At 29.9% G+C, this 23,115-nt stretch overlaps 3 protein-coding genes across 3 annotated transcripts; 2 read left to right on the top strand and 1 right to left on the bottom strand.

Moving 5' to 3' along the window:
- Nucleotides 1-2,578: 2,578 nt before the first annotated feature.
- LOC105646631 (laccase-4) lies at nt 2,579-5,121 on the bottom strand. The gene is made up of 6 exons (XM_012232515.3): nt 4,940-5,121; nt 4,637-4,788; nt 4,307-4,551; nt 4,083-4,211; nt 3,043-3,969; nt 2,579-2,936 (listed from the first exon to the last, which is right to left on the bottom strand). The coding sequence occupies exons 1-6, from the start codon at nt 5,030-5,032 to the stop codon at nt 2,806-2,808; spliced, it is 1,677 nt and encodes a 558-aa protein (XP_012087905.1). The 5' UTR covers nt 5,033-5,121; the 3' UTR covers nt 2,579-2,805.
- Nucleotides 5,122-10,993: 5,872 nt separating this feature from the next.
- On the top strand, nt 10,994-13,931 carry LOC105646712 (protein NRT1/ PTR FAMILY 8.1). The gene is made up of 4 exons (XM_012232633.4): nt 10,994-11,099; nt 11,191-11,408; nt 11,767-12,320; nt 13,106-13,931. Exons 1-4 carry the CDS (start codon nt 10,994-10,996, stop codon nt 13,923-13,925), a joined length of 1,698 nt encoding a protein of 565 aa, XP_012088023.1. The 3' UTR covers nt 13,926-13,931.
- Nucleotides 13,932-18,122: 4,191 nt separating this feature from the next.
- Nucleotides 18,123-22,937, top strand: LOC105646632 (protein NRT1/ PTR FAMILY 8.1). The gene is made up of 5 exons (XM_012232516.4): nt 18,123-18,321; nt 20,153-20,288; nt 20,425-20,642; nt 21,144-21,694; nt 21,953-22,937. Exons 2-5 carry the CDS (start codon nt 20,183-20,185, stop codon nt 22,782-22,784), a joined length of 1,707 nt encoding a protein of 568 aa, XP_012087906.1. The 5' UTR covers nt 18,123-18,321; nt 20,153-20,182; the 3' UTR covers nt 22,785-22,937.
- The last annotated feature ends 178 nt before the right edge of the window (nt 22,938-23,115 follow it).

Here is a 23,115-nt window from a genome sequence, read left to right as displayed (position 1 = left end):
AATTTCACCCTCAAGCATGAGGTTCTAATTCTTCTTTTTAGGTAACATCTTCTATACAAATCATGAATCTTTAATTTAAGTGGATTCAAAAGTATGAAACTAATATAATACATGAAATTGGTTAGGCAAAATACTGTGGATAGTTTGGTAAGGTGTGAAATGTTAACATACTAAAATATTTATATGTTGCTTGGAAGTGAGGATGTGAATGGGTCCAATATACTAAAATTAAATAATTTATGGCAGTTCAGGTTTTTTTTTTAATTATTATTTTTTGAAAAAACAATAAAAAGTTAATGTGGGTTTGTCATGTTTCTCTTGTTTGCTTCTTTTAGTTAGCTTTGGAAGAATGTCAAAGTGAAGCATCATTGTCAATGTAGTTTGAATGTATATTTTATAGGGTGTATATTTAGTTGGTTTGGTTAATCGTTTATTAAATTTTCGTTTTTCAATTTATCGATTGAATATTTATCGTTTACTAATCAATTTATATATAATCGAATTTATCATTATCGATTTATCGATTTACTAATATAATTTTACTGTTTACTGAATTGATCAATTTATAAATTATTTTTTCTTTAAAAAAATTAAAAAAAGATATTTACGGCCGTTTACTGAATTTTGTCTGAAAATTTATTGACCGTTTACCGATGTACCGTGTCATTTTTACCGAATAATTTCAGTTCGGCGCAGTAAATCGGTGATTACCGAAGTTTGACCACTCCTAATAATTTCAATTTGAGTCCCTCCAAGTAATTAATTATAATTGCTTTTTAGTTTTTTTATTAATATTTTTAGAATTTAAACTTCATATTATCATATATATATGAAAACGGAGGGCGGAGAATTTAAACCTTAGAAAAAAAAAGAGTGACTAATATATTAATTAAATTAATTAATTATGCATCAATTAAATTAAATTAATATTTAAATAATTTCACTTTCATGATAGAAATAAAATATAAGACTTTACTATTTATAAAAAAAGACAATATTCTCAGCTAAATAACAAAAATATAATACAAACCTAAATAGCGAAATGAAGCTTGAGTTTTGCTAAATTGATAGATGTAGTTATTGAATAACTAAACTAAACTAAATAAGGAATATAAAAAATATTTTAGAATAATATTCTAACATCCCCACTAAAACTCAAGATGGTAATTATTGAACTGAAATTGAGACTTTCAGAATTGTTGAAACAAATTTAAGACAGTTGACAGATAAAACTGTCCAATTGAAATTCAGATACCTGAGACTGTTGAATCAAAATTTGTTGAATTGAGATATAATATAAATAATTATCAAATAAATCCAACTTAGACAGACACAATAGCTATACGTCCAATGGGCCTAATTTCCATGTTTCATTCTTTGGATCATGATTTTAGCCTGTTTTGGGTTCCCATATATCTTTTGAAGAATAAATTTAAAACTCTCAACTGTTTTTTTTTTTTTGGTAATTCTAATGGATGTCACATTTTTTAAACTATGGTCAGAGATTGCTGGTTAGACTTTTCAGTTTAAATTATTGTTAGTTTGGGTTTGTTTTAATTTTTATACTTTTTGTTTTTATTTTGTTAGACGTTTGTGTTTTAATTTAGTGTTTCCTTTTTCATTAATTTCCTAATTATCAGTGTTTTAATTGTTTAGTGTTTCTTTTTTTTATTAACTTCTATATTCTTTTTCTGCTGCCGTCTTTTTGCAGCCTCCATTATTTTCTTATCGTTATTTCTCTCTTTGCTCTTATTATTTTCAGCCGTTAATTATTCTTCTCATTATTGGCATTGTTCCACGGTTTTTTTTTTATTTTTTTTGATTCTATTTCTCTTCTGCGATTTCATTTTTATATGAGTGACTTAATTTTTGCTGAAAAATTTTTACTGTCATAGATGTTATTTATGCTCTGTATAGATAATGTATGACTCTCGATTCTGTTTGGATTATTTGGATTGATACTGATACAATTGTCATCGCCGATCATCATCTTCAGTGTTGAATCACATAAATTGTATAGGGATTTGCTTTTACAAATTTATTGTTTCCCTGTGTTTCTGTTTACTTTTTGACCAAATATGTTAGTTTCATGTTATTTGAGGTTACTTTAGATATTTTTATTTTATTTTTATCAAATATATTAGTTTTTTAATATTTAATATTTTATGACATTTACTAAAAACTTAAACCTTAATCGCCTCACTCCCTTTTTTCTCCCAAATGAAGAAGCCCAACTTTTTAAAGCAGAGAAAATTTACCTATGCGAAACTCTGTGTCATGCACATAAATAATGGATGGATTGTAATTTAAAAATGAGTTCTATTGAATGAAACCTATATTTTTTTATATATTTTCTCAGTAGAAATTTATATTTTTTTTCCCTCTCATATCTGTTATCGTGTTTATCCCCATCACAAATAATTATTTGGCTAAAAAAAAAGTTATCCTTTAATATTTTAAGGAATTAATTGTTTTCGGCTAGAAAGAAATTAGTTGTCATTCAACAGGAAAAAAGAAAAGTTAAAACAAAGAAAAAACAAGTTAACAATTCAACTTTCAATATGTATAAAAATTCATGTAATAAAAAATTTTCATTTCTATTTCATTTTTAATAATCATCAAAATGCTCTTACAATTTTTTTCGAACTCCTTGAGCAAATTTTTTTATTTACTCAAGAAACAAATAGGATCTTTGTATATATAAATCTCAATTTCTTTGTTCTTTCCTTTTCAATGTCTTTCTCTTTCCTCATATGCTCTCTTCTCTAAATATACATATTTATATATATGAAATGCATTGCCGATTTAACATTTGGGAAGATCACTTGGAGGTGGTAAGAGCGATTCATTAGGGCCTTTTCCATTCTCCACCAAGAACGCCATCTTAAGTCCCCATGTCGTGTGTACTTCAAGATGGCAATGCATGAACCATACTCCTAATACAACAAAAGAAACCAAAATTGAATTTGTTAATTAGTTTTCAAGAATGTATAGCATATCATTATAAAAAAATGGACGGAAAGTAGAATTTTAGAAATTCACCAGGATTATCTGCACGGAATCTTATGGCGACCCATCCACCAGTTGGAACTCCAATGGTATTTCTCTCAGGAGGATCGACAAGATTAAAATTCTGAGGGTCAGTTTTTGGGTTATAGCTCCCAATTCCTCTACCAACCGCAAAGAAATTGAATCCATGCAAGTGAACAGGATGGTTCTCAGGAGCTATAATTCCAGTATCTTGCATAACAAGTTGAACTGTCTCGTTGTACTTCAACTTATAAACCCTAGTTCCATTTTTGGTTTGCAAATTTGCAGGCCCTTTTCCAGTGAAATTAAAAACATGAGGCGGATTGGCAGGAAAATCAGTAGTAAAAACACCATTAATATTAAAGAAATGAGCTTGAAGAAGAGCGGTAGTTGGCATAACAAATGTGACATTGTTGATACTCGCAACAACCCTGCTCCCATTACCTGCCTTGCAAGTAGGGCAAGGATTAACGCCCAAGCCAACAGTGAAAAGAAGATTGTGGTCAATTTTCAACGGGACTTTTGCGGGGTACTTTTTAGAATTTAAACTCCGTAGAGAGTTAATAAATTTATTGGCAACTGCAGTGGCATTTTGTGGTGGTGGTTTGGTGAGAATGGTGGTTGTGCTACTAAGGGCTGCAGAATAGTGAAGAGTGGCCGTTGCCGTTTTATTATCAACTGCAACTGGTGCATCCATGAACGGTGCGGCTGCTACTAAGTATTTGCCAGAGCTTTGATCAGCAGTGACGAGAACATTGGTGGTCTGGCCTGGAGCAATTAGTACTGTGTCTGTTTTGAATGGTTTTACATAAGTGGCATCAACTTCCACTACTGTAAGCTGGTGTCCTGCAATTTTGAAGAAGAGCTCTTCATTGAGTGCAGCATTGACTAGTCTTAGCAGGTAGGTCTTGCCATTTTCTACTGGCAAATTGAAGCCGTCTGCAAAAAGATTTAATTAGTTAAACTGGTGATTTGGAGAATATTTTAATTACCCAATATTTTTAGAGCCGAACCCAAACTAATTCTTAATATTTGATTTATTTTTTAAATACCTTGGGAAGGACAATTGGCAACGGCTCCAGGATGTCCATTAATAGTGTGAGCATCAGAGACATTAGGTGCTAATCCAGATTTTAAAGCTTCATTGATTACAGCTTCAGTGTCTGATTTCCACCATTCAGCTGAAATGCAAATCAAAATTTTCATTAGTATAAAAAATTTATTAATGAATATTTAAGAGTAAAATGTTGAATTTTTTTTTTTTTTCCTAAGTTACCTAGTACAACCACCACTTCCTTATGGGGTGCTGGGAATGGATAAGGAACGCCACGCTTAGGCAAGATAACAAGGCCGCCATGGACAGTGGACCTTAGCCAAAGAATGTGTGCATGCCAAAGAAGTGTTCCTCTTTGCCCTGTAATGGTGAAATTGTATACATAATTTTGCCCCGGTTGAATAGGGCATTGTGTAATATATGCAGGCCCATCTGCCCATCCAGTTCGCAATTGTCTAATGCCATGCCTGAGAAAATAAAAATAGTAATATAATAAATTCAAATTCAAAATATCACATATAATAATCTGTATTTATAAATGACAACTCTTACCAATGAATGGAGACATTATATTTGACCTTGTTGACTACCCTGACAAGAACTGTATCATCTTCCCTGGCATAAAGAGTTGGTCCTGGAAATTTCCCATTCACTGTGACAATTGGCTTGCTCGAGCATAATCTTGTAGTATTTTTCATCACCACCTGTGTACAATGTTAATTAAGTTTGTTGTAGCTAATAATTAATGTCACTGTAGTCTACTCTCTCTCTCTCTATATATATACATATGGTAAAAGAAAATTACTATATTTTAGAAATCAGTAAAAGTAAAATAGTTAATGCTAATTAACTTACCTTGAATGTGTAACGTCGAACCTTGCACTCGACTAAAGCAGTTGAGAGAAGAAGGCAAGCCAAAAGAATCAAGAAACGAAATGAGGAATCCATTTTCTTTTTCTTTGTTTGTCTTGATCACAATGTAAATCTTGATGTTGGCTTACTTGTTGTTTTTCAGGCTTGTTGCGTTCATCTACGACTAGCTACCTCAAGCTTTATAAAGGGAATAGAGTGTGATAAGGGAATTGCTGCAATGTCGTTTTTGCTATGTTAGGTGGGTTAGTGGATTCTTCAAAAACAAGATTTTAAGCTCTAATCCCTCTCTATGGATTTCTTACATGTTACATTATGTTTTTTTTCCTTAAGGAAGAATGTAAATTTAGAACTAAATTATCAAATACCCATTTTCAACTAATTTAAACCTTAATCAGGATTTTTTTTGTTTTTTGAGTGGAGGAATTTGGTTGGTTGGAAATGCTTAATTTGGTACCTACTTTGTTGGTATTAATCTTGGAAATAATCATTTTTTCCTACTCTCATCTGCTAATTTTCTTTTTTTTTTTTTTAATATTAGGGGGAGATAATTAAATCTAAGTATACTATCTAGGTCAAATATAAACTTATTCCTAGAATATATACCTAACTTTGCAATTTAAAATATCCTCATATATGAAATAACATACATTTGTAGAAAAATAAAATAAAAAGAGGCCTCTTGACATAGCATCCAACCACAATCTTACTTAAAAAAAAAAAAAAAGTTCTTTTGTCATCAAAAAATAAATTAAGACTAATAGCAAGAATAATCAAGTATTTATCTTATAATAATACAGGAAAATTTTAGATTATATATAACACAAAATAATTCCACTCTTAAAATATTTTAGTGTTAAAAAAAGAAAAAGAAAAAAAGAAGGTTAGCTTGCATTAATTAATATCTAGACTAAAAATAATTAGTACTTTTTAGCATACTCATATTTAGCTAACTTGCTTTTAATTACTTAATCATAATAACCAGTTGACCAAAGTAAAGTTTTCCTTAATTTTGTTGTTTCTGGCAATAATAAAAACAAAAACGCCTAAGTAATTTCAAACTTGAACTAATAAGCAGCTTGGAAAGTTTCTAACAATATTCAAATGTTTGAGTGATTTGTCAAATAGCAAGCAAAAGTCCTTTATAGACATGTTTACATGTTTCTTGAAAGATTTAGACATTATTATGTTCCAACATCCTGAAGTAAATGCTCATTAATTTTCAAACAGTGAAATTTTAATTTAATTTTGTGTTAATATATAAGAAAATAATTTTTTTTCTCACTAATTCTTTTAATATGAAACTAATCTCATTTCGAGGTTCATAATCGTTCCTCTCCAGAAATGTGTTTTTTTCATGGATTAAATCCATGATATTGTAGATATAAAAACTTAAGTGTTTTTTCTAGTAAAAATAAGTTCTGAGCCATTTTTGTTCTTCCTTTTGAGAATTTTAGAAAAAAAATTAGTCTTTTATCTAAATTTTTTATTAATTTTTCTAATTTTTACGGTAACTGAATTTCTTTTGTCATATAAATATAATAATTCCACCCTTGAGACTGAGATTTTAATATCTTTCTTTTTCATAATAGCATATTCTATTTAAGTTGATTGAAAAAAAAATAATAATAATAAAAGCACTACAGTACATGAAGGTGGATATTGGTCTTTGAAAATGGCTGGACAAGAGACAATAGGTAGAGTTTGGTAAGGTTTGAAACGTTAACATACTAAATAGTAATGTATTGCAATTGCTTCAAAGTGAGGATGTGAATGGGTCCCATATTATATATATACTAACATTAGGAAAATCATATATATATATATATATATATATATATATATATATATATAATTAAAAAAAAATTAAAATAATATGTTTCGAAAGATAAAGAAATTTTTATTTTAAATGAGTAATAACTATAAACTAAAAATAATAAAAGGGTCGAGCTTGAATTTGACGCATTAAAAGTATACTAAATTTAACCTTGCTCGAACTCTATTCAAGCTTGAAAAATCGAATTTAAACTTAACTCGCTTACAATTTATAGATAAAAATAAAACTCATGGCTCATTAACAAGTTTAAACTCGGTTATTGAGTTTAAATTTTCTTTTATTTTTACGTGATAGAGAGGTAAATCAATAAAAAAAACAAATATTTAAAAAAAAAACTAATATATGATGGAACAGTATAGTAATTTTTTGTTTTATAAAATTAAAATGTATTGAGAATTTTGGACCTACTTAAGTCCATCCCTTCAATCTCATGTACATGAACATGGAAATGCTTACATGCCAAGGGAATGAATGGTTAAGAAATGGTTTTCATGTCATGTATCAGACAGTAACCCATTCGGACGCATATTATTTTTTGTTTGAAAGCAAAGATTAAACCAACGGTGGGTAAGTAACAACTCACATCCCACTCCCAAATTTATCCATTTTAATTGGGTTTCTAACAAATTAATTGACAGCTTATCAACCTTAAAATTATCCCTTTTACACTCATAATCATAATCTCTGTCTCTAAACACATACAAAATGAGGAAATTGTGGGTAAAAATGGGACCATTTTTCCCCATTTGAATTAACTCACCTTCAAAGATAAAAATTATCCCAAACTTGTTTAGAAAATGAGTCTATATCACCTTATCGTAATTTGGTTGATGCTTGATAGCTAGGGAACTCAACTGATACTCGATAACATCACTTATCCACATAGCTAGATCACCTCAAAACTCAAGAAAAATTTTTTTTAAAAAAAAAGCAGGTTTAATTATTTTCTTTTCAAATTTTAATTAGTTAACTAGATAAAAAAAAGCAATAATAAATAGATTAGTACGATGATGTGGAGATTTGAAGTTGATGCCCTGCAGCAAGGATTAGCATCAGTCGATTTGATTTGAGTATAGTCAAAATTCAATTATTTAAATTTTAAAATAAAAAATTAAAAAGACTGTAAGTTAATGAAGGAATTAAATTGAATCAATTTATTTTAATTCGATTCAATTTATTTCTTGATTTTGTTAAAAAGATGTGGCAAATTTTTTTCTTTTAAAAAGTAATTAGCCAATAATTTTTTTTATTTTTAGATATATATATATATCATCATTTATAATTTGTAGATAACAGAATATTTCAATATATAAATTTGACATTGAATTTTGAATAATTAAAAACAATTTATTTAAATCCATATTAAAGTTTAGAAGCAGCACTTATTTACCACATCTGTTAATAAGTAATCATCCTTGGTAGATCGTAAATTACTAAATACACTTTACGATAATTAATAGTAATCAATTACTATTAATTAGTAATATACCACGTGAGACTTTTTCAATAATTAATCAATAGAAATATAATTACAAACATCATATCGAAATCAATCAAATTATAAGAGTATTAACCTTTAATCAACAATCAATTGTGACATATTTCCATCAAAACCGATTACTGCTCGTACCTACAAAACATCTATGTACGTCAGAAGCATATTGTTGAAAGGAACATGACAAAACTCCCTTTTTCTTTTTTTCCTTTTTTTTTTGTAGTAAATTGCAAAGCAACCGATGACGTCGATCACCACATTTGTTTTTTCCTTCAAAAATGATAGGAAATTAAATTATCAAGTTTCATTTTTCTCATACAAGGAAATTTTTAAGAAGGGAAGTTCTCTTCTATTTTATTTTTTTATTCGTTGGGAAATGCAGGAATTATATTATAGACTTCGTAACAGGAGAATTTACGTCGAATGGGTAACCAAATATGAACAGGTATCATAGGAACTACCTTTCGAATCTATATGAAGTACTAACATTATGAGAGGAGACACATTATGACCAAATCAAGTTATCATGCCCTTTATGCCCTAGATGGCACACGTGCTACAATGGCTGGGACAAAGGGTCGCGATCCCGCCCGAGATGACCTGGCCCAATAGGGAAATCTCAATTCATTGGGCCTTTCGATACAATCAAATAGAAAACCCCTTTCAGAAAAATTTGGCGCCGCTCACTGGTTTGCCAAAGAAAAAATAGAATTTTTTTCTTTGTCTTTTCAAAAAACAAAAAAAAAAAAAGGAGAAATTAACTGTGACACGTTCACTAAAAAAAAAAAACCATTTTGTAGCAAATCATTTATTAAAAAAAAATAAAAAAGCTTAACACAAAAGCAGAAAAAGAAATAATAGCAACGTGGTCACATGCATCTACCATTATACCCACAATGATCGGCCATACTATTGCTATCCATAATGGAAATGGACATTTACCTATTTATATAACAGATCGCATGGTGGGCCAAAAATTGAGAGAATTTTCACCTACTTTAAATTTCCGGGAACATGCTCGATATTTTTTGGAGATAAAAGCCAATCGAAAGGTCTAAGACGACCCAAAAAGCATTTGTATTAATATATGGCTCAATGCATAAATTCACTCTCATACTTTACGTCAAAAATCTTATAGCACCCTCAATTTTTATGTTGATCTATTGAACACTTCAAATTATAAAAATTGAACCTTTTAAAATTCTTCAATTTGCAAAAATTATTTTGCTGAACGCTCAAACTTATAAAATTATATCAATTAAACACTTATTAAATAGTTGAAAATGTGAAAATTATTATTATTGCTAAAAGCATAATAAAACTGTTATTGCTAGTATAGAGAAAGGTACAATACAATTAAAATTCGTAACTTCATAGTCATAATAGGTTACTTGTTAAGTTTGAAATACCACAAAGTTTGTTTAGTAAAAAACAGACTCAAATTCATTTAAAATTTTAATACCCGTACGGGCTACACTTAGACTCACCAAATTGGTGTAGACACTTGTGGTGAACATACCATACTTAATTGACACCCATTTATATTTTTAGTACTAGGGATGGAATTGATCATGTATGGGGTGGATTTTAATACTCACTATTCTTTCTATAAGATTTTAAAATTTGATTATCTATTTATAATATTTTTAAATTTGTATAACAAAAGCGGATAGTAGATGTTCATAGTTTTAAACTCACACTTAACTCAAATTTATGGGGAACTATAGATTAAATACTTATATTCATTTCAAACCCATTCAATTAATACACATACCTATTTTAATGGATTTTTACAGATTGAAAATTCATTTCAAACTCAAATTTGTGTGCATTTAGGGGAAAATTTATTTGTAAATCAAAAGAAATAAATTTTACCATCCCAACCCAACTCGGGGAAGCCTGAAAAGTGGTTGTAGCAGAAGCCCATTACTTATGCAAGTATAGTCAAAGTTCAACTATAGGTACCCACAAAGTAAGAACTATGCAATAGCCTCTGCATATTTTCTATTTCACAATTTCATATTTTTCACCTGTTTTTCGTTATAAATTTCTTTTAACTTGTAATTATACTAAACTCCAAATGATACAGTAATGAATTACATGCCAAAATATAAAATCAAATGGATAATAAGCTGGTTACTCCTCTGTCTCAAAATAAAAATCGTTTTTGGGTGATTATTTTGTCTCAAAATATAAATTATTTTGAGTATTTTAAGGAGTAATAAATGACATTTTTCCAATGTTACCCTTGTTTAGATTAGTTACAATAAATATTTTCACAAATAACTATTGATTTTGAAATAAAGAATAATTTGGTCAAATTACCATTGAATTTATTAATTGCTTCCTTAATATTTGTATAATAAATGAATTATATTTTGAAATAGATGGAGTATTATGTAAGGAAAGCGCGGTAACTCATATTATTTCCTTAGAAAGTGTGCCAATGGCATTAAAGAACCATTTCATGGGTTCGAGAGCTCCTCATGTAATTTGAATTAATGGCATTGATACATCTCTCATCAGTTCCATAACCTCAACCTATAGAAAATGACAATATGTCAACAACATAATTGAAGGTTGATTTGTGTGCCAAAAATTAAACCAGTAAGAAATTAAAAATGTCAAATATATGCTTTATATGCAAAGAATCTGTCTCTTGGTGAAACAAAGTTGTAAAAGAGATGAACCAAAAATATTAAAGTCAATGGCAGAACAAGACATCTACACAAGAGATGGTACAATTGATTTTCATGGCAATCCTGCAGACAAGAAAAAAACAGGAACATGGAAAGCTTGCCCTTGTATTCTTGGTGACTTTGCATTAAAGAAATTGATTAAATTATGTTAATTGGATTCTTGATATGCTTATCTACTTAATTAATTACATTTCTGGAATTGCAGGAAATGAATGTTGTGAAAGATTGGCATACTATGGGATAAACACAAATTTAGTTAACTATCTGAAATTCCAATTGAACCAAAGCAGTGTTGAGGCTATCAACAATGTCACAAATTGGTCTGGCACTTGCTATGTCATGCCATTGCTTGGTGCTTTTTTAGCTGATGCCTACTTGGGAAGATATTGGACAATTGCAAGTTTCTCCATCATTTATGTTCTTGTAAGTTTCCTTAAAGCCACAAATTTCTTTCTTTCTTTTCTTTTTGTAAATTAAGCTCAATGAAGGCTTTAATTCCAATTTAAAGTTTGTTCAGCAAAATTAGCTGTCTTTCAATAGTTTTTAGTTATTTTAGTAGTCTTTTAAATTGTTTGACTAGCTAATATCTGTTTGAACAGTTTTTCATAAAATGCTAAAAGCTGAACCTTTATAAAAATACCAACTTAACCTCCAAAAAGTTAATTCAAACGACATATTACCGAACAGTATAAAAAATAGTTAAAACGCTACAAACTACCCAAAAAGCTGTTGCCGAACACGATCTTAGTAGTCCTGAAAATGACTTGAATTTTTATTGCAGGGGATGACATTGTTAACATTATCAGCATCAGTTAAAGGACTAAAACCATCCTGCAACCATAGCAATGTTTGTCATCCGACAGGAACAGAAACTTCAGTATTCTTCTTAGGACTATACCTTATAGCATTAGGGACAGGAGGGATTAAGCCTTGTGTCTCTTCTTTTGGTGCAGATCAATTTGATGATTCTGATGAAACAGAGAAGAAACAAAAGAGTTCTTTCTTTAATTGGTTTTATTTTTCAATTAATATTGGCGCTCTTATTGCTTCTTCTATTCTTGTTTGGATACAAACGAACGTTGGGTGGGGGTGGGGTTTTGGTATCCCAGCTGTGGCTATGGCAATTGCTGTTATGAGTTTTTTTTCTGGGACTAAGTTTTATAGAAACCTGAAACCTGGAGGGAGTCCTTTGACGCGTACATGCCAAGTGATTGTTGCTTCCTTGAGGAAATTTAGAGTACAAGTTCCTGATGATGAGTCTCTTTTGTTTGAGACGTCTGATGAGGAATCTGCTGTCAAAGGAAGCAGGAAGCTTCACCACACAAAACAACTAAGGTATAGTTTCTACAATTAATCAGTTTTAAAGCTAATAACAGCTAATGTTAGGATTTTTTTTTTTTGTTTTTTTTTTTTTTGGAGTATATGGGAGGGAGTATAGTATAGGGGTCAGAAAAGTTCGGTTAAAACCAAACAGAACTAATTTAGTTATTCAGTTAATTGGTTTGATTTCGGAAATTCTAGATAACTTCGGTTTTGATTTTTGGATAGTTTGTAGAAAATAAACTGACGATTTTGATTTTGGTTTCGAGCATAGTTTGGTTTCGATTGGTTTAAGAAAAATGAAATATGAATTTTTGGTTTTTTGATTTGGTTTAGAATTAAACAGACTACTTGCACTACCATGAGAAGGGAGAATATATATATATATATATATATATATATATATATTCTTCCTTTCATTCTAGGGAGCTAATAAATTCTATTTTTCGATTTGAGCTACTTCTTCCTATTTGGTTTGATTTTGATTTTAACATTAAAAAATCAAAAAAATTTCATTTTGATTTAGTTTCTAAAACCATAAAATAAAATGGATTTAATCCAATAAAAAAGTTCAAATTGAAAAATCAAAACGAACTAAATCATGTTGATTTGATTCAGTTCAGCTCAGTTTGGTTCTATAGAAAATTCAATTCAGTTTACTTACAAAAACAAAAAAAATTATTTATAGTTTGTACTAATTGGGTTCAATTCAAACCAACTGAATGTGCATCCCTTAGTATGATAATAATTTCGTAATTGGAGACATATAACAACATGTTTTATCTTCAATGTCTTGACAGTTTCTTTGACAAGGCAGCAGTAGAAACAGAATCAGACAGAGTAAAAGGCTCAATACACCCATGGAGACTATGCACAGTAACACAAGTAGAAGAACTAAAATCCATAATTAGATTACTTCCAATATGGGCAACAGGAATAATTTTCTCTGCAGTATATACTCAAATGGGAACCTTATTTGTTCTCCAAGGCAACACTATGGATCTCCAAATCACTTCTTCATTCCAAATCCCTTCTGCCTCTCTCTCCCTCTTCGACACCGTTAGCGTAATCTTCTGGGTTCCAATTTATGACCGTATGATCGTACCAATAGCAAGAAAATTCACAAAACAAAAAAATGGGTTCACCCAACTTCAAAGAATAGCAATTGGGCTAGTCATATCTATTTTTTCAATGGCAGTGGCAGGAACCCTGGAAATGGCCAGGCTTCACCAAGTCAGGAAATATAATTACTACGAGCTTAAGCATATTCCAATGTCTGTATTTTGGCAGGTTCCTCAGTATTTTATTATTGGATGCGCAGAGGTTTTTACTTTTGTTGGGCAATTGGAGTTTTTCTATGAACAGGGGCCTGATGCTATGAGAAGTCTTTGCTCTGCTTTATCACTCACTACTGCTGCTCTTGGGAATTACTTGAGTACATTTTTGGTGAATGCTGTGACAGATTTCAGTACAAGAGGTGGTAAGGAGGGTTGGATTCCTGATAATTTGAATTATGGGCATCTGAATTATTTTTTTTGGCTTTTGGGTGGTTTGAGCTTGGTTAATTTTGGGGTTTACCTTTTGGTTGCCAGGTCTTATACTTATAAGAAAACTATTTAGGTTTTGAAAGACAATAATGGTATGTAGTGAAATAAATTTTCAATTCATTGTTTTTTGTTTTTCGTATTACATTGTAATTATGTTCTTTCAATCTTTATATAATATTTAGAAGTTTTTGTGTTTGAGGTTTTATTTTGAATATTCTGAGTTAAAAGTTTTTATTGGCTTTCTTTGATTAATAAGCTATATTAATATTAAAAAAAAAAGTTATTTAATGTAAATGAATTTCATAAAATGCTCATTATTTTTAGCCTCTAAAATTTTCTATGGATTTTAGAAAACTTTCTATATACAATTAATTTCTTAATATGAGAAGAGAGAGTTTTCTTAATCTATTATTAAATTTACTTTTTTTGGACTTGGAAGAATAAAAATGTCTCAATACAAAAACTAATCCTAATTGTGACAAGAAAAATTTAATGATAGCCACCGTTTTTTAATTTGGCTAATTAAATTATTCAATTAATAAAATTACATCTATTAAATATTTCAATTTATAAAATCACATTTATTGAATATAATTTTATACTTTTATTTTAATCATCGGATGTTTGTTCAATAAGTGTAGTATATCATGCTTCTTTTAATAGAAATCATTAAATAATATTTTTATTCTATAAGTATTTAAAAAGTACAAATTTATGAATTAAATAGTTAAATAATAAATATAATTTTACAAGTCAGAAAGATTTAGTAAGTCAATATAAACGTTAAGGTATCTAAATTTTTCCAATAAAATGTGGACTAATAAAAAATAATTTTTGTAATTTAATTTAAAGAATGAAATTTTAATCAATTACATTAAAATAATAAACCTATTTTAATCATCAGTTAAGTCAACCAACCAAGGCTTCCTTTATTTGCAATATCAAATGATGAAACTAAGGTTGTTCTTTTCATAGTTGTGTCAAATCAATTAATGACCCAAAATGATTTAAAACTTTCCATCAAAAAGTCAATTGTGGATTTTTCTTTTCTTAGTTGTATCAATTATATATATATATTTATATATATATAAATAAATTAAGGGAAATGGAATGATGATAATAATTAATTATCTCTCCTCTCTCTGTTAAGAGATAAGTTGTTGGATAAAATTACTTATTTTGATAACCATTATTTGTTTTAGTAGCTTTTCATAAAACGCTAAAAATTAATATTATACAAATTAATTTTTTATAAAACGTTACTTTAATCTTTAAAAGATAATTCAAATAATATATTATTAAACACCAAAAAAAATAACATTTGACATTTTAATCGGTCAAAATATTAAAAACTATGAAAAAAATTATTGCCGAACGAAGCCATAAATATAACTATGGTTGAGACACAGACACTGAGCATAAAACTCTTTTATGATTCTTCTATTATTAAAATTTAAATGGGACTTCAATCATTTAGTTTCAGAATATTAAGCTATCGCTTTCAAGACATAATTAGTGGATTGAGATATAGCACCAAAAATGGACCCATTTAGATTATGTTGGATCTATAATATGATATACTCCATTACTTTTATAAATTGTTCTCAATTGAATCATATGATAAATTGATGACATAAGCAACGACCTTTTTTTATTTTTATTTTATTTTTTTTAGAAGGAAAGGAACTTTATTCATAAATCTAAAACAAGAACATCTGAGATACTATTTGGAAGAAGATTCCAAATTTTATTAAATACTTGTTTAAAAAAAATTATATGTAAATAACTATATATTGACTTATTTGTCATTTATTTAATGGATTTAATTAATTAAGTTTTAATTGTGAATTAAAGATTTTGATTCTTTTGACTTGATTTGTTGTTTTTATATGTTTGGTTAATAATAGAAGAGAAGCTAATATAAGATTCCAACTCTGAAACTATGCTATAAAACAAAAGGAGGCGTGGAAGCAAACATTAATCATGCAATTGAATCTTTAGCAATCACTCCAAACTTATTATTGATGTAATAATTTAATATACCAAATATCAAAAAGAACTTTTTTTTCAATTTTAACAAAATAATTAAGAAAATGATTCAATTTACTATTTCAATTTTAGAAAAAAATTGAATAAGTAAATTACCATAATTCAATGGAGATACTAAAAGTTACAGGTAAAATTGAAAAAGAATAATTAATATTTACTTTATTTTTTGAAGTGATAAATAAAATGAAAAGAATAAAGAAGTGTTAAATTTAATGAACAAACCGAATATTGAATTAAAGTCAGCTTAATAATAATAATAATATACTACTACTACTACTACTAATAATAATAATAATAATAATAACTATATTTTCTTATCAATTTCAAATCAAGCCACAACTAGTATTGCACCTGAAAATGAAATAGTAAGTCCTACCGGCCTTATTTCAAAATCCAACGACACCTCATATTGACTATCTCTTGCATAATATGGAAGATAAAGAGCTGCTATGGAGAGCTTCAAGAGGGTTTTTGGGTTAAGGGAAAGGTACCAAAACCGTGAGTTTTGGATTCTTGGGTTGAAGCTATCGAAGGTAAATGGTTCAAATTAAATATTATTTTAGCCATTTTTATGGCTTAAAGATTAAATTAGAGTGTAAATATATTTAAATTTTAAAACGGCATTACTCAAAATACAAAGTTCGATTTAAAGTGATTTTATAATAAATCGTATAATTGGGGTTAATAAAATTTAATCTTTATGCTGATAAAAAAAAAAAGTATGTGCTTTGCAAGCTTTCAATTGCCTTTATAATATAAGGAGGAAGGTACCATTTTGAGAAGTTTGCTATGTTTTCCCTTGGAGAAATAAATACTCTGCTATTTTCTCTTCTACCATATCCTCTCTACCACTTTCCTTTAAAAGACACAGGACAGCTGTTCTTTATCTGTCATTTTTTATTGCAACTTTTGCTGGAATATAATGATATTTAACCAATTAAGTAAAATATCATTAATGAAATGATAAATTAGGTTTTACTATGTTAAAATTTCTTATTTGACAGAGTTTGAATTTAGCTGAATACATAAATTCGTCCCTGAATTTTGTTATTTTAATTTTGTGACACATTTAATTTTTATTTTGACCAATTAAATATTTTAATTTATAAAATTACAAATATTAAACATGTTAACTTGCAGAATTATTTTATTGACATTTCAACTCACAAAATTAGATTAATTAAATACCTATTACGTAGTTGAAAAATACAAAAATTATTATTGATAAAGTTCTGTTAACTACACATCAAATAAATATTGTATATAAAAGTTAAAAATCCTAAAAACTACTGCTATAAATATACAAAGGTGTACGATATTATCAAAAATTGCAAGTTCAAGTGCACCATAGATCATTCACAAAGTTCATGGTGCCAGAATGTTAAAATTTTAAAATAGATAAGTGAATTTATGTATTTAGCTGTTCAAATTTAGATGAAAATGTCTTAATTGGTTTGATATATGGACCATATATACACCATTAGCCAGAAGTAAATCTTTCCTAGCACTTAGCAAAAGAAAATTACTGACTTAAAATTAAATTAGCAAATATTAACTAGTAAAATAATTAATATTTTTAATAATATTAATTATTAATTTACTCGCATAAAGGAAAGTGCTTTTAGCATATATTTTCTTTATTTATAAAGATTAAACACTCATCTCTTTCTTAAGGGAGCTAAAACATTTTGTCAACCAATTCTTTGTTGGCGAACATTGAGAAAATATTAATATTTTTTTTCAACTTTAATATCTTCTCTAAGTATTAATTAAGGGTAATTTAGTATATCGCTGCTATTTTTTTCTAAAATTGATGTGCTTAATAATTTTCTCAATTCTTATATTATTTGAGATTATGAATTTTTTTTTTGAAAGTAACTTGTAAGATTAATTCCTTTGAGGCCATAGAGCATAAAAGCTTTTAGTCTTCTTAACAATTACACTTTCTAAATTAAATTTATATTATCACCCCACATAGCTTGAAATTATTTATTAGCTTAATCAACACGTTACTTGTGAAAATGTAATTTTTAATGAAACAGAGAGAGAAAAAAGTATACAAACATCAAACTGCACAAAAACAAAATACAAAAAAGTAGAGGGGTACAATTGCAAAATGCCAAAATCCCAACAGTCTCGTTAAGTACTTACCTACGAAAAAGACTGTATTCGTATCTCATCTGTCCATTTACTTTTTATTTCTTTTCTAGTTTTTTTTTTTCGCTCTCTTTTGTAGAGTCGTGCAGGAGTAGGAAGCGGACTTCGTCTCCTTTTTTGGCTCGCATTCATTTCCTTTCTTTCTACATATTCTATTACTTATATGCACCACCACCTACACTCCCTTTACTGCCACCGTTACCAACCCCAAAACACTCTTCTTCAGGATTCAGAATCTCTCTCTCTCCCTCCTCCAACAGCAGGTTTTTTTTAGCATTTCTTCTTGTTCTCTGTAATTCAATCCGATTTGTTTCTGTTTCTTCAACGAGTTTTTTTGTTTATTTGATTTCCAGTTTTAATTAGAGCTATTATATTATGATTCTGTCTCGATCCTGATTCCTGACAATGAGTGTTAAAACTCTTCTTTCGTTTCTAATTTTAAATTTGATTTTGTATATCATTTCGTTCGGTTAAACGAATATGATTTGTGGTTTTGAATTGAATTCTGATTTGATTTTGGCATAAATGATTCAATTGAATGCGTTATTGTTGAAGCAATTTTTTTGGTTTGGTATTTAGTTTCTAGAGTATATAATCCATGGTACATTTGTATTTTTAATTTTCGGAAAGCTTAAAAAGTATGGACTGTTGAATTTAAGTTGTGAGCTTTTCGTGGCCATTGCCTGTACTACGAGACAATACTCGCACATATGGCAAAATTTTGTATTGTTTGATAATGAACATTTTTATATCGGTGCCTTCTAGCAGATAAGATTATTTTGGATTCTTACTATCTGAGTCTTACAGTCCGCGGAACCTCTGGTTTTGGCTTTGAAATCACCAGTTGCGGTTCTAAGTGTCGATTCGAAACTGAAATGCTCTTAACTTCTGGTGCCCTTTGGTCTGGTTTGGAACTTTTGTAATTTTATTTTTTTAAAATTTTTTCTAGAATTTGTTACTCTTTAGCATGACTGAAAAAACGTAGTAGTGGTAATAATAATGAAAACAAAAATAAAGAGATCTATTGAAAAAAATTGTAATAAAACATAAAAAAATTATTTTATAGTTTTGACCAGTTTGGTTTAGTAGAGTTTGGAACCAAACTGTGGTCAGTCTTTTTGCTGACTTTTTAAATATAATACAAAAAAAGTCAATGAATAAATTTTTTTAAAAAAATTGTAATTTGATGTTTGCTGTGGATAAAACCAACGCTGTTCATTTCAAAAGTTGTGGTCCATTGACATCTTTGCCCCCTTAAAGAAGTAAAAGGAAGTTCTTCTTTAGGTTTATTACTTTATGGTAAAAATCGTTTCATCTTCTTTCATTATTTGATTCAATTTTTGCCGGCCCTAGTATTTAATGCCAGAATCATATAAAGTTGCTATGGTGACTTGGACTAGGTGTTAAAGTTTAAATTTCTACTCATCTGAAGAAATCCTTTATCCTTTAAATGTATAAAATAGAAAACTGAAGTACTTAGAGGGCAAACCGTATGGACTCCAGCTATTGTTTGATTCACTATTGATTTCATTTTTTTTCGCAAGTATGTCGTTTTTCTGTTTTCCATTTAGATACATTTTTTCCAGCTGGCTGCAAGTTGTGTCCACATAAGTAAGTACTCATGTTTCCTAATTGAAATAAGTAATATAGTTACCAAATATATTTGATGCAATTAGAAGTAGTCATTAACCCTCAACCACACCCAGAGAGTGACAACTTTTTATTTTTACCTTTATGATGCTTTAGTGGTGCCAAGTGAATTAGTTACAAACTCCAATTCTTATGATCAGATTCTTCATTATGTTTGTGTGTGTGTATGCACAGGGTTATAACTGAAATATTGAACTAGTTTATTTGCAAAGCATAATGTTTCCTAAGAAGTATGTTATATTGCACACACTTAAGGCTTATGATTACATGCTTACTGCAAATAAAATTTGCAGATAATGTGTTATTATTCTCTGTTTTGGAAGACAGAGGAATAGAATCTTGTAACAACTGAAATCTTGTTATGATGGTTATGATTCAACATGGATGTGTTAATGATTGTGGCAGACTGACTTTCTAAGTTTGAGTTTATGATTCCTTTTGTAGGTGAACCATTAGCAAATCTTTGAGGAAATTATGGCAGAAGACGACCTGTTCACGAAGGATGGGACAGTGAATATAAAAGGAAAACCTGCTAATAAAAAGAAAACTGGAAACTGGAAAGCATGCCGATTTATTCTTGGTATGACATTCAATCGACTTGTCTTTAGCTAACTGCAAAATGAAATGCTACTTTTTCAATTTTTCTTTCACGAGCGTCATAAGATGGCACAATTTTGTTTGTCATAATCCATGTCAACCCTGAAATTTCGTTGCAGGGAATGAATGCTGTGAGAGGTTGGCATACTATGGAATGAGTACCAATCTAGTCAACTATCTTCAGGAACGTCTCAACCAAGGAAATGTTGCTGCATCAAACAATGTGACTAATTGGTCAGGAACTTGCTACATTACACCACTGATCGGAGCCTTTCTAGCTGATGCATACTTGGGAAGATATTGGACAATTGCCAGTTTTGTTATCATCTATATCCTTGTAAGTTTACTTCAACCAATTTCTTACCTATAGAATATTAAATCCAAATTCACATAAATTTTAATCAATGTCTTGAGTATCAACTTTTTTGTTTATGCTTTTCTCTCAGCCATTCTAAAAAGTCCATAAAAACTTCAATGGAAAAAGGTTTTAACTTAACATTATTAGAGGCATAACACAGAAGATTGCATTGAAAAAGCATATTGAAGAAGTAATAATAAAATTTTTGGGCAAAAATTTTGACAAAGCTTTGTTCCTTTTCTGGACAAATTATACAAAGAATGCCAGGCTGATGAATACCATTAATATTACAATAATTTTTTTTTTTGGCAAATTTTGTAAAAGAAAAAGTTTCTGCTTTGTTTCGTTTTCACAAGGTTTAGTGTCAGTTTATAGAAATAATGTGACAGCATTAAAACCAGGCTATCGATTCTTTTTCCGCTTAGATCATGAGGTTGCAGAACATGCCAAATGCGAATATAATACACACTTTTCTTGTAGGGGATGGCACTCTTAACATTTTCTGCTTCTCTCCCTGGACTAAAGCCATCATGTGATAAAGATTCTTGCCACCCAACAGGAACACAAAGTGCAGTATGCTTTGTTGCACTTTATTTAATTGCTCTAGGGACTGGTGGAATCAAGCCATGTGTCTCATCCTTTGGTGCTGATCAATTTGATGAAACTGATGATATTGAAAAGGAAAAGAAGAGCTCTTTTTTCAATTGGTTTTACTTCACAATCAATATTGGTGCCCTTGTTGCCTCTTCTGTTTTGGTCTGGATACAAATGAATGTTGGCTGGGGGTGGGGATTTGGGATCCCAACAGTTGCAATGGCCATTGCAGTTGTGTTTTTCTTCTCAGGAAGCAAGTTATACCGAATTCAAAAACCTGGAGGAAGTCCTCTTACCAGGATTTTTCAAGTTATAGTTGCATCCTTCAGAAAATTGCATGTTAAAGTTCCTGTTGACAAGTCTCTTCTTTATGAGACTACGGATGAAGAAAGTCATATCCAAGGAAGTCGCAAACTTGAGCACACAGACAAGCTCAAGTAAGTATTCTGAAGCATATATTGAAACTACAGGTTCATTAAAGCAAATTTTTTATCAATTAGTTATCAAGGGTATGTTCCGGAAATTGGTTATTAATTAATTATCATTGGATACCCTACATGTCTCATATTTTAGTTTCTTTTAGTATTTTCTTCTGTTGCAATGCAATATCTGATGATCGCTGGGAAATGTTCTGGAATTGAGTGAATAAGGGTTCGCTTTCTAATTTTGATCTCATCAAAACTAGCAAATTTCAGGTTCTTTGACAAGGCAGCTGTGGAGACCCAATCTGACAGCCTCAAGAGCACACCAGACCCATGGAGACTATGCACAGTAACTCAAGTTGAAGAGCTCAAGGCAATTATTAGACTGCTTCCAGTATGGGCAAGTGGAATTGTCTTTTCCACAGTATATAGTCAAATGAGCACCATGTTTGTTTTACAAGGAAACACCATGGACCAACATATGGGTCCAAAATTCAAGATTCCATCAGCATCCCTCTCGCTCTTTGACACCCTTAGTGTCATTTTTTGGGCTCCAGTATATGACCGATTCATCGTCCCATATGCAAGAAAATTCACAGGCAATGAAAGAGGCTTCACTCAGCTCCAACGTATGGGCATTGGCCTTGTTATATCCATTTTCGCAATGATTGTTGCTGGAGTATTAGAGGTTATTCGGCTTCAATATGTCCAAACGCACAACTACTACGATCTTGAGTATATTCCAATGTCAATCTTCTGGCAAGTTCCGCAGTACTTTCTTATTGGATGTGCAGAAGTTTTTACTTTCATCGGACAATTGGAGTTTTTCTATGACCAGGCACCTGATGCTATGAGAAGTCTATGCTCAGCTCTCTCACTTACAACGGTTGCTGTAGGAAATTATTTGAGTACTCTTTTGGTTACTATAGTGACCAAAGTTACTGCGAGGCATGGTAAGCTTGGCTGGATTCCAGACAACTTGAACAGGGGCCATCTCGATTACTTCTACTGGCTCTTAGCCATTCTCAGCGTCTTGAACTTCTTTGTCTATCTTTGGATTGCAAAATGGTATACCTACAAGAAGGCTAGTGGGCGCGCTCATTGAGACATTCTTAGTCATTTATTTTTAGCGGATATTTCTGTTTATTATATCTTAGGTGCTTGTAAATATTCTTGGACATGTTAAGGAATTTTTATGTGTAATGCAAACTTTAATGTTCTTCTTTAAGTTTATGATATTCATAGATGATTAGAGCCAGTGGTGGAGCTGTATAGAGAGATCTAAGGGGCCCCGACCCCAGAAATTTCTTTTTTAAAAAATCGCATTTTGATCTCTCGAAATGTTGAAAATTATATTTGGCCCCCTCTAAAATTTGTAAAAATTTAAATTGGCTTCCCCTAATAATTTTATAAACTAAGCTCGATTTATATATTTC

Source organism: Jatropha curcas, chromosome 2 (genome assembly GCF_041381405.1).
Source record: "Jatropha curcas cultivar XTBG-Jc1 chromosome 2, XTBG_Jcur_1.0, whole genome shotgun sequence".
NCBI classification, from domain to species: domain Eukaryota; kingdom Viridiplantae; phylum Streptophyta; class Magnoliopsida; order Malpighiales; family Euphorbiaceae; genus Jatropha; species Jatropha curcas.
Note: the sequence above shows the minus strand (reverse complement) of the source record. Positions and strands in the feature narration are given on the sequence as shown.

Bases quoted from the DNA above. Each gene is read 5' to 3' on its own strand.
- LOC105646631 (XM_012232515.3), bottom strand. From the start codon at position 5,032: ATGGATTCCTCATTTCGTTTCTTGATTCTTTTGGCTTGCCTTCTTCTC. The intron at 4,789-4,939 runs GTAAGTTAATTA...CATTGTACACAG, and splicing joins TTCGACGTTACACATTCAAG to GTGGTGATGAAAAATACTAC. The intron at 4,552-4,636 runs GTAAGAGTTGTC...TTATTTTCTCAG, and splicing joins TATAATGTCTCCATTCATTG to GCATGGCATTAGACAATTGC.
- LOC105646632 (XM_012232516.4), top strand. From the start codon at position 20,183: ATGGCAGAAGACGACCTGTTCACGAAGGATGGGACAGTGAATATAAAA. The intron at 20,289-20,424 runs GTATGACATTCA...ATTTCGTTGCAG, and splicing joins AGCATGCCGATTTATTCTTG to GGAATGAATGCTGTGAGAGG. The intron at 21,695-21,952 runs GTAAGTATTCTG...AGCAAATTTCAG, and splicing joins GAGCACACAGACAAGCTCAA to GTTCTTTGACAAGGCAGCTG.
- LOC105646712 (XM_012232633.4), top strand. From the start codon at position 10,994: ATGGCAGAACAAGACATCTACACAAGAGATGGTACAATTGATTTTCAT. The intron at 11,409-11,766 runs GTAAGTTTCCTT...TTTTTATTGCAG, and splicing joins TCTCCATCATTTATGTTCTT to GGGATGACATTGTTAACATT. The intron at 12,321-13,105 runs GTATAGTTTCTA...ATGTCTTGACAG, and splicing joins CACCACACAAAACAACTAAG to TTTCTTTGACAAGGCAGCAG.